Below are 18,893 nucleotides of genomic sequence, written 5' to 3' on the forward strand. Positions count from 1 at the left end.
GATCTCAAATGAAAATGATGCAATGGAATGAAATGATGTACTCTCTGAGACGAACATTTTGATATGCTATAAGCCAAAAACGAAGCTACGGATACGGAGTTATAGCATGCCAAAGTTTACAAAAACATTAGGGTTCGGGGATGAAAAAGTTAACCGAGAGTTTCCACAGATCTAGATCCAGCACGCGGATCGAGGCACGCCGGAGCACTGTAGCAGCAGGGAGTCACCGGAGTTCGTCGCGGGCTCGCCGGAGGAAGAGGACGCCGGGGCTCGCCGGAGTTGGCGACAGGGAGGCGCGGGCGACCACCGGGTGCGGGCACCGAGGCGAGGCGGTGCCGGAGCGGCGCCGGCTGGGTGCGGCGGACGCGGCGACCGGGGCGGCGCGCGCCGGTGGCTGGGGCGGCGAACATCGGTGGCGGGCGGCGGGCGGTCGGCGTCGGAGGCGATGGCCGGCGGAGGAGACGAGAGGCGCGGGCGCGGGCGACGGGCCGGGAGGGCCCCGCCTGGGCCCCGGCAGGCCGGCTCACGGCGCCGCGGGGGAAGTGGGCGCGGTCGGCGGACGAATCAGGCGACGACACGTGGCGGCGAACGGCGGGAACGGACACGTCCGGACGGCGGGTTTTCGTCCGGCGGCGCGAGGAGAGTTTGCCCGAGATTTTTGGAAGGGGATCTATAAATAGGCATAGAGGGAGCTAGGAAGCTCCAAATGGAGTGCGGTTTGCGACCATGCGATCTTGATCGAACGCTCTAGATGATGGAGAGGGTTTTGATGGGTTTTGGTCCAACTTGGAGGGGTGTTGGGCTGCAACACACACGAGGACTTTTCGGTCCCTCGGTTAACCGTTGGAGCATCATACGAAGTCCAAATGGTACGAAACTTGACAGGCGGTCTACCGGTAGTAAACCAATGTCTCTTGGCAAGTCTCGGTCCAATCCGGAAATGTTTAATCCCCACACACGAAAGAAAGGTAGAAATGACCACCGGAGGAGAACGAAGCGCCAGAATGCAAAACGGACAACGGGGAAAATGCTCGAATGTATGACATGAGCACGTATGCAGATGCAATGCACATGATGACATGATATGAGATGCATGACAATGATAACAACACACGGAGACAAAAACCCGAACCCGAGAAAAATAAAATAACTTAACGCCAGAAACGGCAAGAGTTGGAATACATATTGGGAAAGTCATATCCGGGGTGTTACAACACTCCACCACTACGAAAGGATCTCGTCCCGAGATCTAGGACTGAAAGAACGCCGGGTACTCAGAACGGAGGTTATCCTCGCGTTCCCAGGTAGCTTCACGGTCGGAATGGTGTGACCACTTGACTTTGAGGAATTTGATTGACTTGTTGCGAGTCTTGCATTCAGTCTCTTCGAGAATAGCAATGGGGTGCTCACGATAGGAGAGATCTTCTTGGAGCTCAATGTCCTCGAAGTTGACGGTGCGGTCAGGAGTCTTGAAGCACTTTCGGAGCTGAGAGACATGGAACACGTCATGAACATTTGCAAAGTTTGAAGGAATCTCGAGTTGATAGGCGAGATCGCCTCTCTTGCTGACAATCTTGAAAGGTCCCATGTATCTGGGGCAAGCTTCCCTTTGATACCGAAGCGGCGAGTACCTTTCATAGGAGAGATGCGGAGGTAAACATGATCTCCGATCTTGAAAGCCAGATCACGGTGCTTACTATCATAGTAGCTCTTCTGGCGGGATTGGGCTGCTTTGAGGTTATCTCGAATGACTTTGCACATTTCCTCTGCCTCTGTGATTAAGTCATTACCCAAAAGCTGACGTTCACCGGTTTTGGACCAGTTGAGAGGGGTACGGCACTTCCTGCCATACAGAATTTCAAATGGGGCCTTGCCCGAACTTGCTTGAAAACTGTTGTTGTAGGAGAATTCAGCATAAGGAAGACAATCCTCCCACTTCATGCCGAAGGAGATCACACAAGCCCTGAGCATATCTTCAAGAATCTGGTTGACACGCTCGACTTGACCGCTAGTTTGAGGATGGAAAGCTGTGCTGAAACGGATGTTGGTGCCCATGGCCTTCTGAAAAGAATCCCAAAACTTGGAGGTAAAGATGCTACCACGGTCTGAAGAGATCACTTGTGGAATACCGTGCAGAGAGACAATTCAAGAGGTATAGAGTTCCGCTAATTGAGCTGCAGTGATTGACTCTTTGATAGGCAGAAAGTGAGCCACTTTGGTGAGTTTGTCGATGACAACGAATATAGCATCATTGCCACGCTTGGACTTTGGAAACCCAGTCACGAAGTCCATCTCAATGTGGTCAAACTTCCATTCTGGAATGGCAAGAGGTTGGAGGAGACCAGCTGGCCTTTGGTGTTCTGCCTTCACTCTTCTGCAGACATCACACTCGTTCACGAATTGAGCAATCTCGCGCTTCATTCGAGTCCACCAATAAGCCTGCTTAAGGTCCTGATACATCTTCGTACTCCCAGGGTGGATGGAGAGGAGAGAATTGTGAGCCTCGTTCATGATCACTTTACGAAGGTCACCTTTGGGCACAACAATACGATCCTCGAAGAAGAGAGTGTCCTTGTCATCAAGGCGGTAGCACTTGTACTTGGGTTGACTCTTGGCAATCCCAATCTTCACCTTTTTCACCATAGCATCAAGAAGCTGGGCTTGGAGAATCTAGTCTTCCAAGGTAGGAGAGACTTGAAGGTTGGCGAGGAAACCTTGAGGAACAACTTGCAGATTAAGTTTGCGGAAAGCTTCACAAAGATCGGGTTGATAAGGCTTGAGAATAAGACTGTTACAATAAGCCTTTCTGCTCAATGCGTCAGCAATCACATTGGCCTTTCCTGGAGTATACTCGATACTCGGATTATACTCTTGAATCATTTTGACCCATCGATTTTTCCTGAGGTTGAGATTAGGCTGAGTGAAGATGTACTTGAGACTTTTGTGATCAGTGAAAATGTCCACTTTTCTTCCCAATAAGAGATGTCTCCAAGTCAAAAGAGCATGCACAACTGCTGCCAACTCGAGATCATGAGTGGGGTAGTTCTTCTCATTAGGCTTCAACTGGCGAGAGGTATAAGCAACAACTTTCTTCTCTTGCATCAATACTGCGCCAAGACCTTGGAGAGAGGCATCACAAAAGACCTCATACGGTTTGGATTCATCAGGCGGAGTCAGAACTGGAGCAGTGATCAATTTCTCTTTCAAAGTGTTGAAAGCAATGTCACACTCCGGAGACCAAACGTACTTGACGTGCTTCTGGAGAAGATTTGAGAGAGGCTTCGCGATCTTAGAAAAGTTTTCAACGAATCTTCGACAGTAGCTTGCGAGACCGAGGAAGCTACGGAGTTGCTTCACGTTCTGAGGAGGTTCCCAATTCACAATTGCAGACACCTTCTCAGGATTCACGGCAATGCCCTTGGCAGAGATGATATGACCAAGATAAAGAACCTCATCGAGCCAAAATTCGCACTTGGAGAACTTGGCGTAGAACTTGTGTTCCCTCAACTTATCGAGTACCAAATGCAAGTGCTTGGCATGATCTTCCTTGTTCTTCGAGAAAACCAGAATGTCGTCGAGATAGACCAAAACGAAGTCATTGGTGTAGGCATTGAAGATGAAGTTCATCATGCGAGAGAACGTCGGAGGAGCGTTGACGAGGCCAAAAGACATGACAGTGTATTCATATGAACCATAGCTTGTCCTGAAGGCCGTCTTGGGAATATCTTGCTCATGGATTCGAATCTGATGATAACCCATGCAAAGATCAAGCTTGGAGAATACTTGGGCACCTTTGAGTTGTTCGAACAGCTCGTTGATGTTGGGAAGTGGGTATTTGTTCTTGATGGTCTTCTTGTTCAATGGACGGTAATCAACACAAAGTCGGTCCGTTCCATCCTTCTTCTTCACAAAAAGAACACCACAACCCCACGGAGAAGAACTAGGCCGAATGAGACCCATTCTTTCTTGAATACCGAGTTGCTTCTTCAGCTCCTTCAACTCTTCAGGTACGATCTTGTAAGGACGCTTGCACACAGGTTCCGTGCCAGGCTCAAGATCAATGACGAATTCAACTGGCCGGTGCGGAGGCATTCCTGGAAGCTCTTCTGGAAAGACGTCTTGATATTCGCAAATGACTGGGATTTGCGAGATAGCATCGAGTTCACCCTTCTCATTAAGAGAAAACAGACGGATGGTATTATCCCGAGCGGCAAAGACAATTACATCCTCAGACGAATGAGTCAATTGAATCTGCCTGGCAGCACAATCAAGATGCGCCTTGTGCTTAGAAAGCCAATCCATCCGAGAATAAGATCAATATCCAAGTTACCAAGAACAATTGGGGAAGAAAGGAACTTGTAGTCGCCCAAGGTGATAGTAACCTCCGGGACGCAGGTGTTAGCTGTCATCTGCTTGCCCGGTGACACAATTTGCAAGGAACTTTGCAGATACTGATAATCGCACTCATACTTCGATGCAAAAGGTTTGGAAATGAAGCAATGCGATGCACCAGTGTCAAAAAGAACTTTTGCAGGAATATCATTAACAGGAAGGTTACCCATGATGACATCTGGCGAATCCTCTTCCTGAGCTGCATTCAGCAAGTTGACCTTGGCGGACTTGGTGTTATGCTTGACCATAGCTGTACTTGCCGATCTCACAGGAGGAGGAGGAAGACGCCTCTGGTTGAGACATTTGTTGGCATAGTGACCCTTCTGTTGGCACTTGTTGCACGTGACCTCTGAAAGCGGACGGTGATACGGAGCACTCGATCTTGGAGCTTGAGACGAAGTCTTGTTCTGAAAGCCAGGGTTGGGTGGGTGGGAAGATCCACTGCCACCTTTGCTCTTCTGCTGATACGACTGACGGAACGGAGGAGGAGGAAGCCAATACTTCTGCTGCTTGGCCACTTGAGTAGAGGAAGAAGGAGTAGCATCTCTGCCTCGCTTCTTGGAAGCATCACACCTTAGTTGAGTGGCCTCTTGCTTCAATGCCATGTTGTAGAACTCATCGTACCTCAAGGGCTCAAAGAGAACAAGAGCTAGCTGGATTTCTTCTCTGAGACCACCCCTGAACTGGTATATCATGCTCTTCTCATCAGGGACGTCCTGCTTGGCAAAGCGGGCGAGCTTCTGAAACAACTTGTTGTAGTCATAGACAGACAAAGAACCTTGCTTCAGGTTGCAGAATTCCTCACGCTTGCTTCCAACCACGCTCTGAGGGATATGGTGAGCTCTGAAATCTTGACGGAATTCATCCCAAGTGATCACACGTCCACCTCTGGAGTCCTTGTACTGCTGGAACCATTCTGCAGCTTGATCTTTGAGTTGGAAGGAATCGAACTTGACGAAGTCCTCAGGCCTGACGTTACTGCACTCGAAATGCTTGCACAGATCCACGAGCCAATCGTCAGAATTGGTTGCCTCAACACAATTGCTGAAAGTCTTCGGCCCGTTAGCAAGGAGCTGGTTGAGTGTAGCAAAGTGATTCTGATTGTTGCCTTGGTTCCCTTGGTTGCCTTGATTGCGCTCTTGAAGATTTTTCATGATCAACTGTGTGTTTGCATTGGTTGCGGCCATCACAGCTTGCCATGCCTCCGGAGGAGGTGGAGGTGGTGGCGGATCAGGATTCGGAGTCGTGCGCGTTGGAGGAGCCATCCTGAAGAGGTTGACATCCATTAGCACATGGATAGAAAAATATTGAAGCTGAATCCAACGGAATGAAAATTGCAACATAAAGTATTCACATCCGAACAAAATGAACGAATGCATTCCTCTTGAAATGGTCACATATCCATAAATTGAGAAGCCACGTAGAATTTAGGTAGAGAAATAAATAAACAAGGTACGGATCAAGAACGAATAATCGGTAAGAAATCCCAATCTCAAACCAACTATCCGTGGAAGAAGAACTAGAGCTACTAGAATTCCCACCTATGAAACTCCCGAACCTTTCCGGTTATGCAATCAGGTGTTGGGGATACAGGGGAAGCATAATATCTCACCCAAATCTAGCAAATCCTACATCCAGCTGTATCCATCCTTCAACACATAACCGAGAAAAACTTCGGAAACCATCTACCTCAACCTTCGAAAAGCATCCTTTATACAAGTTATGGCGATACTCCCGAACTCCCGCCCCAGTACTGGGTGGCGTCGAGGTTATCTCACCAACGAACTGCATAAAAGAGATTTTCGATGTCGGTGTACTAAACTCAGGTATTCCAGAACTGCAACGATAAAATTATGACGACAACACCTCAGAGCTCAACTCCCCGGGACACTTCCACCAAACCCCTGACAGGAGGCACCAAGACAATGTTCTCGTCATAAAACCATCGGAACAATTCCAAGATACCCGCGTGATCCTAAAAAAAATTTTAGAGAAATTTGAGAAGAGAAGAGTCAAAACTCTATGTCAGGATGCCTTACCAGAGCGATGAGGAGACTGGGAAGTAAAAAGAATTCCTAAACTCTCCGATATATAATTCCTAAATGACTCAAAACATTTTTTTAGACACAACTCGGCTGCTAAAAACGATCAAGCAATGGGGCTCCTAAGGTCGGGGAAGGCTCGGATTACCAACTTGTAACACCCTCAATGCGACTATATCTCCCACGTGTTGAGGCACGACTTAGAGGCATAATCGCATTGAAGGCATATGTCGCAAGTCAGGCAATCTTCACAACATCCCATGTAATATAGATAATAAAAGGGGAGATAACATAGTTGGCTTACACTCGCCACGTCAATCAAGTACATAAAATAGCATTACATCAACCAAACACTCATGGCCCGACTACGGCGCCAAAATAAAAGATAACCCAACATGCGACACGGTCCCGATCATCCCCAACTGGGCACCACTACTGATCATCAGGAAAGGAAACATAGTATAGTTGAGAGTCCTCGTCGAACTCCCACTTGAGCTCGAGCGCGTCACCTAGAGCGGAATCATCAGGCCCTGCATCTGGCGTAATAGTAATCTGTGAGCCACAGGGACTCAGCAATCTCGCACCCTCGCGATCAAGACTATTTAAGCTTAAAAGGTATGGTAAGGTAAATATAAGTGGAGCTGCAGCAAGCGACTAGCATATATGGTGGCTAACCTATTCGCAAAAGAGAGCGAGAAGAGGAGGCAAAGCGCGAGCGAGAAACTAGAGAGCAACATGCGCAAGCATTACTCCAACACCGTGTCCACTTCCCGGACTCCGCCGAGAAGAGACCATCACAGTAACTCACACGGTTGATTCATTTTAATTAAGTTAAGGTTCAAGTTATCTACAACCGGACATTAACAAATTCCCATCTGCCCATAACCGCGGGCACGGCTTTCGAAAGTTCAAATCCCTGCAGGGGAGTCCCAACTTAGCCCATGACAAGCTCTCACGATCAACGAAGGAGTAGACCTCCTCCCGAGACGTTTCGATCAGACTCGGTATCTCGGTTCTTCAAGACACTTCGACAGGTTAAAACAAATCCAGCAACACCGCCCGAATGTGCCAACAAATCCCGATAGGAGCTGCACATATCTCGTTCTCAGGGCACACTCAGATGAGCGCTCCATACAACTAAAACCAAACCTCGAGTTTCCCCGAGGGGGCGCTGCACAGGACTCTAGTTTGGACCAACACACAGAGGAGCACTGGCCCAGGGGGAGCTTAAATAAGATGACCCTCGGGCTCCGGAAATCCAAGGGAAAAAGAGGCTAGGTGGCAAATGGTAAAACCAAGGTTGGGCATTGCTGGAAAAGCTTTAATCAAGGCGAACTATCAAGGGGTTCCCATTATAACCCAACCGCATAAGGAACGCAAAATCCGGGAACATAACACCGATATGACGGAAACTAGGGCGGCAAGAGTGGAACAAAACACTAGGCGAGAGGCCGAGCCTTCCACCCTTTACCAAGTATATAGATGCATTAAGATAACATGGCAATATAATGATATCCCAACAAGTAAATAAATGTTCCAACAAGGAACGGCCTCCAAACTTCACCTGCAACTAGCAACGCTATAAGAGGGGCTGAGCAAAGCGGTAACATAGCCAATCAACGGTTTGCTAGGACATGGTGGGTTAGAGGTTTGACATGGCAATTTGGGAGGCTTGAAAGCAAGTGGTAGGCATCGTAGCATTGGCATAGCAAAAGAGCGAGCATCTAGCAAAGCAAAGATAGTAGTGATTTCGAGGGTATGATCATCTTGCCTGCAAAGTTGTCAGAGTTGACTGGATCCTGGAAAGCAAACTCAACGGGCTCCTCATTAGCGAACTCGTCTCCCGGCTCTACCCAAACAAGACAAACAAGCAAACGGAACACAATCAAACACGTGCAAGGATCAAACAATATGATGCTATGCGGGATGCGATGCGGGATGCATATGCAAGATTTGACAAGGGATGCATGAACCTGGCCTCAGCTTGGAAATCCAAGTTTGCCACTAGAAAGATGAGATGAAATCGCTTGAAAACGATATAAAGAACGCCGGAATCGGAGTTACGGTTTGGAAATGGCAAGCAATTCAAATATGGCCACGTTCTGCGATTTACAGCAAGTAGCCATCCAAATACAACGAGATGAACATGCTACAGCACCCAAACATGGCATAAAAATACATGGCAGGGATGCATTCATGATGCTTAACAAAAGTCTAGCACTGAGCTATGGCCAAATCATCCATTAACAGGATCAAACAAGCATGGCAAAAATGCATATGGTAAACAGATCTCAGACTTAGTGAAATTAACACTTGTCTGGAAATTTCAGATCAGATAGCACTCTTTGGAGCAACAAAACTACATGCTACAGGACCTGAACAAGGCAAAGTAAAACATGGCATGGAGCTACTCAAAAAGCTTAACAAAAGTCCCTTAGTGACCTTGAGCCAAAAGGGATCAGAAAACACATTTGCAAGCATGTGAACATAGCAAAAGCATAATCAGTTTTTAGACTTAATGAAAACTGGCATATGCTGAAAACAGATTTCAAGTAGGCATGTTTACGAGCTCGATGCACTCACTACGGAGCAATTCATGAAAAGCTAAGCGTACAGCCATCAAGAATACACAAAATACAAGCTAGACATGGCAAGAACAATAACATAACATGCACGGATCAACTACAACATCCTTGGCAAAATCGCTAACAAGTAGACAATCTGCCCAGATTCATGAAGTAGCAAAAGTAGAGCTCGATTGACTCAAGCTAGGGTGCTCCATAATTGCAAACAAAGACATGGATGGATAGAGCACTACAAGATTAACAAAACATCCTTACTGATCATCCTCAAAAGAGGCACGGATCACTAGGAAACAACATGAACATATGGCCATATGAGATAAACAGGTCAAGGACTTAGTGGAAATGCTAAGTCCCTGAAATCAGCATTACCAAGTGCCTCACTTTGCAAGCTTGTGCTAGTCACCACACACATCACAAAAATACATAGGTTTCACCTCTGAAAAGATGGAAAACCCCTTAACAAAACATATGTAGAGCTCAAGGGCATATCATGCACACATTAATCATGGCAAAAATGACAAATATCTAAATGGAGCAGCAGATCTGACAATGATCTCAAGTAGCCCTCTTCCAACAGCATTTCGGGCATCAAGATAATCTCAAATGAAAATGATGCAATGGAATGAAATGATGTACTCTCTGAGACGAACATTTTGATATGCTATAAGCCAAAAACGGAGCTACGGATGCGGAGTTATAGCATGCCAAAGTTTGCAAAAAGATTAGGGTTCAGGGATGAAAAAGTCAACCGAAAGTTTCCACAGATCCAAATCCAGCGCGTGGATCGAGGCACGCCGGAGCACTGTAGCAGCAGGGAGTCGCCGGAGTTCGTCGCGGGCTCGCCGGAGGAAGAGGACGCCGGGGCTCGCCGGAGTTGGCGACAGGGAGGCGCGGGCGACCACCGGGTGCGGGCACCGAGGCGAGGCGGTGCCGGAGCGGCGCCGGCTGGGTGCGGCGGACGCGGCGACCGGGGCGGCGCGCGCCGGTGGCTGGGGCGGCGAACGTCGGTGGCGGGCGGTGGCCGGCGGAGGAGATGAGAGGCGCGGGCGCGGGCGACGGGCCGAGAGGGCCCCGTCTGGGCCCCAGCGGGCCGGCTCGCGGCGGCGCGGGGGAAGTGGGCGCGGTCGGCGGACGAATCAGGCGACGACACGTGGCGGCGGACGGCGGGAACGGACACGTCCGGACGGCGGGTTTTCGTCCGGCGGCGCGAGGAGAGGGAGAGGTTAGGGTTTGCCTGAGATTTTTGGAAGGGGATTTATAAATAGGCATAGAGGGAGCTAGGAAGCTCCAAATGGAGTGCGGTTTGCGGCCACGCGATCGTGATCGAACGCTCTAGATGATGGAGAGGGTTTTGATGGGTTTTGGGCCAACTTGGAGGGGTGTTGGGCTGCAAGACACACAAGGACTTTTCGGTCCCTCGGTTAACCGTTGGAGCATCAAACGAAGTCCAAATGGTACAAAACTTGAATGGCGGTCTACCGGTAGTAAACCAAGGCCGCTTGGCAAGTCCCGGTCCAATCCAGAAATGTTTAATCCCCACACACGAAAGAAAGGTAGAAATGACCACCGGAGGAGAACGAAGCGCCGGAATGCAAAACGGACAACGGGGAAAATGCTCGAATGCATGAGATGAGCACGTATGCAAATGCAATGCACATGATGACATGATATGATATGCATGACAACGATAACAACACACGGAGACAAAAACCCGAACCCGAGAAAAATAAAATAACTTAACGCCGGAAACGGCAAGAGTTGGAATACATATTGGGAAAGTCATATCCGGGGTGTTACAGAGGTCCTTCATGAAGTCCGGTCCAAACACCATAGTGCGGTCTTCCTGAAGCTTGACTTTCATAAGGCTTATGATACAGTTTCCTGGCTATTCCTTCGGGAAGTATTATTCCGTAAGGGTTTTGACGACCGGTGGGTGACCAGAGTTATGCAACTCGTCTCCTGTGATCGGACCGTGGTTAACATTAACGGCGAGGTCGGGCCTTTCTTCCCCACCCTTTGTGAGGTTCGCCAAGGCGACCCTTTCTCCCCGTTTTTGTTCAACATGGTGGTCGATGCCCTTGCGGTCATCCTGGATAAGGCTAAATATGCTGGCAATATCCACGGCATTGTCCCTCACCTTGTAGGAGGGGGAGGGGTCTCCCTCCTTCAATATGCTGACGACACAATAATAATGGTGGAGGGCTCCGCGACCGATATTGTCAACCTGAAGTTCCTCCTTCTATGCTTACAACAGATGTCCGGGCTCACGATCAACTTCGATAAGAGCGAAGTGATGATCCTTGGCTATCCTCCGGATGAGGCTCTGGCCATTGCTGACCGGTTGAACTGCCGCTTGGGTACTTTCCCCAAGACTTACTTGGGGATACCCGTTAGTGACTCGAGGCTCACTGTGGCTGACCTCCGCCCGACAGTGACCCAGATGCAGCACCGAGTTGAGCCCTGGAAGGGGAGGTGGCTCTCGAAGGCGGCCTGGGTAATTCTCATCAACTCCTCGCTCGTTAGCCTCCTTTGGTTTCTCATGAGCACCACCAGGAGATCGCCAAATACCAATCCAGGTTTTTCTGGGCAGATGAGGGTGACAAGCAGAAATACCTTATGGTGAGCTGGCCCGACATTTGCAAGCCCAAGGACCAGGGTGGACTAGGCATCTTGTCTTCTCGGCGCATGAACATCGCTCTCCTGACCCGGTGGCTCTGGCATATCGCCAATGGGGAGGGAGGCCTCTGGCTCACCATCATCCAAAACAAGTACCTCCGTGGCCAGCCTCTTGTGTTCTGTCAGCACTCGGGCGGATCCCAGTTCTGGCAAGCTGTGATTCAGCTCTTTCCCATGCTCCGCATCGGCACGTCCATCTCAGTTGGCTCTGGGTCCTCGACCCTGTTTTGGTTTGACCGCTGGCTAGGAGACTCCCCCCTGGCTGCTCGGTTTTCGGACCTATTCGCCATAGCGGTTGACACTCAGGTCTCTGTCGAGACGGCCCTTATTGACTTAGGGCGTCTCGCCTTCCGGCGCCCTTTCGGTTCCCTCGAGGTTGTCGCGTGGGACTCCCTCCTCCAGGACATCGCTCTTCTCCCGATGGACGTCGAGGGTGCCCCTGACTCCATCTCCTGGCGCCTGGAGTCATCTGGCCGCTTCTCTACTAAGTCCCTATATGCGGCAATCGCCCCCTCGTTGGCCCCTCAGCCCTTTAGCCTGATCTGGGACATTCGCCTACCACTGAAGATTAGGATCTTCCTGTGGCAGTGAATCCGAGGACGCCTTCCCTCCGGGATTGAGGTCCTCAAACGCAATGGACCGGGAGATGGGATGTGCCCCTTGTGCGGCACGGTGGAGGATTCTAACCACATCTTCTTTTCCTGCTCCACCACCCAATTCCTGCGGTCCTGCTTCCGCGAGACGGTTGGTGGACAGTGGTGCAACACCAACTTCCCCGACCTGCTTGCGGAGATCCACGCCGCTCGTCCTCGCTACCGCCATATTAGATGGTCGTGCGTTGGAGTCCTCGCCTTGGACGCTTTGGACCATTTGCAACAAGCTCGTTATTCAGAAAGTGCCCATACGACGTGCGACTGACGCAATCTTCAAATGTGTGGTTTCTTGCAGTTTTGGCGGCCGCTTAGCCGCCCTTAGGACCGGGACGTCATCGACACCCTCCTCGCTGCTCGATGGCCTTCCGCGTGGCACCACCGCTGCCGCCCCCTCCTCCAGAGCCCGATTGAGCCTACTACATGTGGCGCTATTCGTGTGTATGTTTTGTTCTATGGGCTTACTGAGCTGCGCCTTCAGCATTGAACCTTGTACTCTTGTTGGGGTGAACCCTCTGTGTGCGCGCGCGTGGTGTGTGAACTTTGTTGGATATTTGGCTCGGGTGGTTTGCTTTATAATATAAAGCATGGCGAAAGCTTTTTCCGGTAACGATATAGTGGACAGAAGGAGTTGCACTTTATGCCGATTATATGGCGCACCGGGCTGACTCGCTGGAGCAAGAAAAGAAGGAGGAGGCAGCGCTGCAGCCGGATGTGGAGCAAGACCCCAGCTCATGGAGGGGCGGATCCGAAGGAGGAGGAGGCCATGGAGGAGGCGGAGCCAGCTGCGGGCTTTGTCATGGAGGATGCCATGGCGGAGGAGGCGGCGGAGCAGGCCACCATCCTGGAATTCATCCAGTCATAGGCCACGGTGAAGGTCAATCCGTTTTTCCTCCGCCCAACAGAGGGCGGAGATCGACAAAATCTTTCGAAATAGAGTCTGGCAACGAGCCGAAGTTGCCGCAGATGGACATCTATTTGAGGAGCGGCTGGAACACATGTACTACACGGCGAGCAGACCATACCACCTCCGCTGCATGCACCCCCGCGCGCCACGAACAGGACGGCCCCGCCACTGTCGACGTCTCTGTAAGCGGTGAGGCCAGGAGAAGCAGGAGAGGCGGCGGTTTTTGGCAAGCTACGGTTGCACCCCCGTGTCACTCCGTGGAGGATGAAGCTCCTACGTACAAGGAGAGAACAATGCAAGCCATGGAGCCCTTAGATTGCCCCACTATTGAAACACCTAAGGCGCTGATTGGATTGTCGTTTCTCAGCGCTAAACCCCTGTAAAACGTACACTCCTCTCTCGTTTTCTTTCCTAGATGAAAATCGTGTGTGACCAGTGATTTACACCTGTAAATTATATACAGGTGCATAAATATACACCGATTCCAAGCGGGGCGTAAGATCATTCGCACTGGATGCCAATGCAAGCCTTTCAGGCGTTGGTTTGCATTGCACACTGTCGAAACACCTGAACATGCTTGCAGATTTGATCACTTTGCTAGAGCGGTTCTGACTTCTGAGGATCGTAAGTTGCCTTTCTTCAGGTTCACAAGCTTAGCACGTACAGTAGTATAAATTTATAATAACAAGCAAAACGCCAGGAGTAGTACCCATGAAATATCTACGTGTACCAGAAGTATCTTAACGAACACGAAGTCTCCGCTCCAGGATTTTATGGCTAGAACAAAATGAACACAAAATGTGCCAATATGAACAAAGTTCTGCATCACAACACAAGCCAATAAAAACAAGGGTGTGTCTAGGGCACATCTAGATGTGCTCTAGTTATTGCACATCTAAGTGAGTGAATTAAGCATAGATAGAAAGAGAAAAAAGAAAAAAAAATCAGTTTTGCTAAAGTACATCTAGATGTGCCATAAGTATTGCGCATCTAAGTTCTATGTCATTGATCTTACATTGAGATTCGTGTGAACATTGTTTTTAAATGGGTGTGTCTAGAGCACATCTAGAGCCCTAGTTATTGCATATCTAAGTGAGTGAATCAAGTATAAAGAAAAAAGGAAGAAAGAAAAAGAAAATATTCACACGAATCTCAATGTAGATCAATGACATAGGACTTAGATGTGCAATACTTATGGCACATCTAGATGTACTTTAGCAAAACTGTAAAAACAAATCTTTCTTCGTAAGACCACATCCTGATCCAGTTATTATACTAATATATATCAAAAATAGAATCCAGGAGTAACAGACATTATAATTATATATCATCACTAACCAAAGAAAAAATATGTGTAAGCAATGAACTGATCATGAGAACCTTAATCAACAAAACCTTGCAACTTCTACTAGATGGGGAGTCAAAGTAAGACGCAGCCTGAACACAACAGAAACTGGGAAATGCATGCAGACTTGATTACTTTGCTATAGTAGTTCTGACTTCTAAGGATCGTAAGTTGTCTTTCTTCAGGTACAGAGGCTTAGCACCGTAAATTTCTGCCTTCTGGCCCAGAAGTAGTACCGATGAAATATGTAGTACCAATGAAATACTCCCTCCGTCCCAACATAAGTGACTCAACTTTGTACTAGCTTTAGTACAAAGTTAGTACAAAATTGAGTCACTTATTTTGGGACGGAGGGAGTATGTAACCAACTGACCAAGGAAACAGAAAGTCTCTTGGCTCCAGGATTTTATGGCTAGAGCAAAATGAACACTAAATCTACCAATCAGAACAAGAAAAATCCGCATCTTAACATAATAAGATAATTAAAAAAAATTGTTTCTTAGTAAGTAAGACGACATCCTGATCCAGTTTATTTCAAAACTAGAATCCAAGAGTAACAAACATTATAACTATATTATCAGTAACCAAAGAGAAATATGTATAAAGCAAGGAACTGATCATGAGAACCTTAATCAGCGAAACCTTGCAACATCCACGCGATGAGAAGTTAGCGTACGGCACAGCCTGAACACAATAGAAACTGGAACATGCAGCTAAGAGGCAGTGCTATGCAATTAGTACATCCTCAGATAGTGCATGTCAATATATCACAAATTACACTCTGTCAATTCTGCAAGATGACAGTATGGAACAAACTTAAATCCTGCTGTTGCCTGAGCAGACCTTTTATTTTCCTTGTTTCTCTTTCAGACTCGTACTGTTGTTGGTGCTTTATCTATAAAGCGGGGTGAATGCCTATTTTGAGATAAAAAACTAAATTCTACCCACAAAAAAAAAGATAAAAAAACTAAATTCAATTCAAGGTATTGGTGTTTGCATATCTCAGAAATTTGAGAGCAATCCAGCATCAAGCATTTACGAGCATTGAGCAAAATGAAAATGGTTTTTTTTTGGAAATTACTGTGATCTCTCCTGCACAAGAGAGCACATACCTAGATGAAAGAAGCAAAATGAGCGAGATATCAACATTATGCCAGAGGACACCCTGCATATCATCAGATTAATACAGACCACACACATGACAAAAGGCATGGATCCCACATTGTCTACGAGAATCCAAGTCCACCCAAAAGGAGCCACATTTCATATTTCCATGGCCACGGTCACGATGATTAAGGACGCGGAAATCTTAGCAGCTCTTCAACCGCTAAAACCCTACATTTCCATCAGAAACTAAACCAAAGTACGACGATTACGGTACTAACATCCCCATATTCGAACCATGTACATTTTTTTGCAGTTATTACTAGTCTTAAGCGCGGTATGATCAAAAGGCACAACCTTTCTTCTCACCCATCGATCACGGAATCTCTTGGAGAAATCCCGACTCGTCAACGCGGAAACCCAGCTCGCTCAGATCCACCGTCTCGTTGATGTTGATTCCGCTGCTGCCGCCGTTGTCGCCAAGGGTCAGCCAATCCGCCTGCACCTCCTCTCCGGCCTTGAGATTGGCGACGGTGGATGCCTTCTCCTCCTCTTCTTCCTCTTCCTCCTCCGCCTCGACACGGGCCCTACCCTTGAGGCACACGCCAACCTTCTTCCTGGAGGTGGGTCTCACGCGGGTTGGAACGGCACAGGCGGGGGTGGCAGCGGTAGGGTTTGGGACGGGGGAGGGGGAGGGAGGGGGGGCGGGGTTGAAGGGGGTGAATGGGGCCCAGCCTTCAGCGACGGCAGTAGGACCGAGCGGGAAGAAGGCCCAGGTGCAGAAGTACATGTCGGCGCCGGGGACGATGGGCGGCGTGGAGGGGAGCTCGTCGGCGGAGAAGACGCGGCGGCAGGTAGCGGTGGGGCAGCGGAGGCGGCGACCTACGTAGAGGCGCGGGTAGGAGTGCGTGTAGCAGCAGTGCGGGCACGCGGTCCAGAATGCCTCGTCGGCGGAGGCGGAGGCGGAGGTTCCGGCGAAATGTCCCATCCTTGCTGGGGTTGGGGTTTTCGGGGAGAGACGCGGGGAAGCGGCGGGGGCGGGGGGTGGTGACACCCGTGACATGGATAATAACGCCGTGGGTAAATGGTACTTTTCAGTTTACTCCCTCCAACATTTCAAGCTTCCAGATTCAACTCTTTAATACTCCGTATATTTGCTAAAATAATAAATTTTGTTGACTTCTTTCGAGTCCCTTCCAGATAGCCACCACTGAGAGTCGTCTGTAACAAATCTTGCCCGGCCGGATCCCTCGTAAAAGGCTCCTATATGTAGAAATAACCCTCGCTTTATGGTTTTGGAAAAAAAATGTTGATTTCAGATCCGCAGAACGGCCTACTCCCTCTAGAAAATCCTCGTACCCACCCCTGCGTCGCCAACCCTAGGCGACACGGGGGGCGACCACGCCGCCGGCCCTAGGCCCTCTTCCCTCGCCTCCTCCGTCCTGTCGTCGCCTGAGGTCTCATCGGCGAAGCCTGGCCTATGACGGCGGCGGCGGGGCCTTATCCCTCGCGCGGTGGTGACGTTTTTTTCGGGCGGCGGCGGCGCATCATTCGACGGAGATCCGGCGGCAAGGAGCGGCGGGATCCCTACGGCATGCGTGACGACGGCGTCAGCGGAGGCGCAACCTTCTCGAGGCGAAGTTGCCCCTGTGGCGGCGGCCGAGATCGCCAATCTGGTCTTGCCTAGATGGGCTTGGGCGGGCCGGCAGTTCCGGTGTGCATCTACATGCGAGCGTGGTGGGCCTAACGGCGTCGGCTGTAGGCACCGTGGTGGTGCCATGGCCTGTCAGGCGGCGGCGGCCTAGATCCCTTTCGTCCAGTCCCCGGCAAAGATGGTAGCAGTCCGTGCACGAGATGCTTGAGGGAGGATCTTCGAACAGATCTAGGTGAAAACCTGCTCTCGATTAGCTGCCAAGGCCGGCATGGCGGCGCTGTCTGCGCCATTCCCTTCTTGAAGGTATCGCCGTGGAGAAGTTCAAGGCCACTCTATGCTACCTCCGGGGAAAAACCTAAATCATTAGATCAAATGACGGTGGTGCTATGGTGTCGTTTCCCTCTTGGGGGCGTCACTCGTGGAGGTGTACACGGACGAGGGACCAGTGGAAGGCTTTTTGGTGGAGCGGTGCTTCAGCTTATACATTGATGGCGGCGGATCTCGGCGGCATGGCGCCGTGAAGACTCGACGTCTGATGCGCGGAGATGGACTCGCGCAGGAAGGTGGCGCTGTCTGATGTCGTGGTGGCGTTGACGGCAGCTGGACCGGGCAAGGTTGATGCAACAGTACAACACTGAAGATGGATTGGTGACAGGTGGCTCCAGCAGGCCTCATACCTGGCAGGCGTCCTGGTTGAGAAGTGCGCCGGACTGGTGGGTGCCTCATACCTGGCAGGCGTCCTGGTTGGGATCTCAGGTCTTAGATGGTAGGTTTGGCTGCGAGGTCTGTTTTGGTATTAGGCCCAGACTATCAGCATCCCTTCATCAACTGGATAGAAGTAGCGACAGATGTTGCCTAGACGGTGGCTTTAGTCTGACTGTTGTATGACTTTATAATGTTTTGTGTGAATAATTAATGAAGTGGTTGCATGCATCGTCCAGATGCAGAGGCCGGGAGTCCTCCTCCATTTCTAAAAAAAATCCTCATACCTCATATTCTTAGTTTTGTTCGCTCTTTTTGGTTTCCCCTATCATACGAAAATGGTTGGCGCGAGTGAAAATTCAGCAGGAACCGATCTTGCAGCATTCAACGACCTCGACACTATGGTGTCGGAGTTCTAGTGAGAGGAGGCAGATGGGGAGGCACGCGAGGAGGAGGCTCCATGACGGCGGCCAAGCAGGTGCAGTGCTCTTGATAGAGGCGAAAGTTTCTCGTCTTTCGATGAGATGTTAACTATCGTTTTTGGTGAAAGTCGACTTTGACGATCCGACTGCGAACATACGATCATCGTGCTTTAGCAATCGCTAAACTAACTCCGAGAGGCTATTGACCACGCCAGAGCACGATCAACTTGATCACGAGGGTCTATTTCCTGCAAGCAAACGAAGAACAAGTAATAAATTGAGATTGCTCGGGATACTGCAGATTTAAGAGAGAGAGAAATATTGATCAAAGTGAGCTTCTATAATGTCTTTGTCTGGTCGTTGAACACAAATGAAGGACGCGAGTTACAACTATGGTGAACTTTCGTCTAAACA

At 49.5% G+C, this 18,893-nt stretch overlaps 1 protein-coding gene across 1 annotated transcript; it reads right to left on the minus strand.

Annotated features, from left to right (window-relative positions):
- Nucleotides 1-15,737: 15,737 nt before the first annotated feature.
- Nucleotides 15,738-16,731, minus strand: LOC125528483. The gene has a single exon (XM_048692975.1). It carries the CDS (start codon nucleotides 16,687-16,689, stop codon nucleotides 16,078-16,080), a length of 612 nt encoding a protein of 203 aa, XP_048548932.1. The 5' UTR covers nucleotides 16,690-16,731; the 3' UTR covers nucleotides 15,738-16,077.
- Nucleotides 16,732-18,893: the final 2,162 nt, after the last annotated feature.

The sequence above is a fragment of the Triticum urartu genome, chromosome 1 (genome assembly GCF_003073215.2).
Source record: "Triticum urartu cultivar G1812 chromosome 1, Tu2.1, whole genome shotgun sequence".
Taxonomy (NCBI): domain Eukaryota; kingdom Viridiplantae; phylum Streptophyta; class Magnoliopsida; order Poales; family Poaceae; genus Triticum; species Triticum urartu.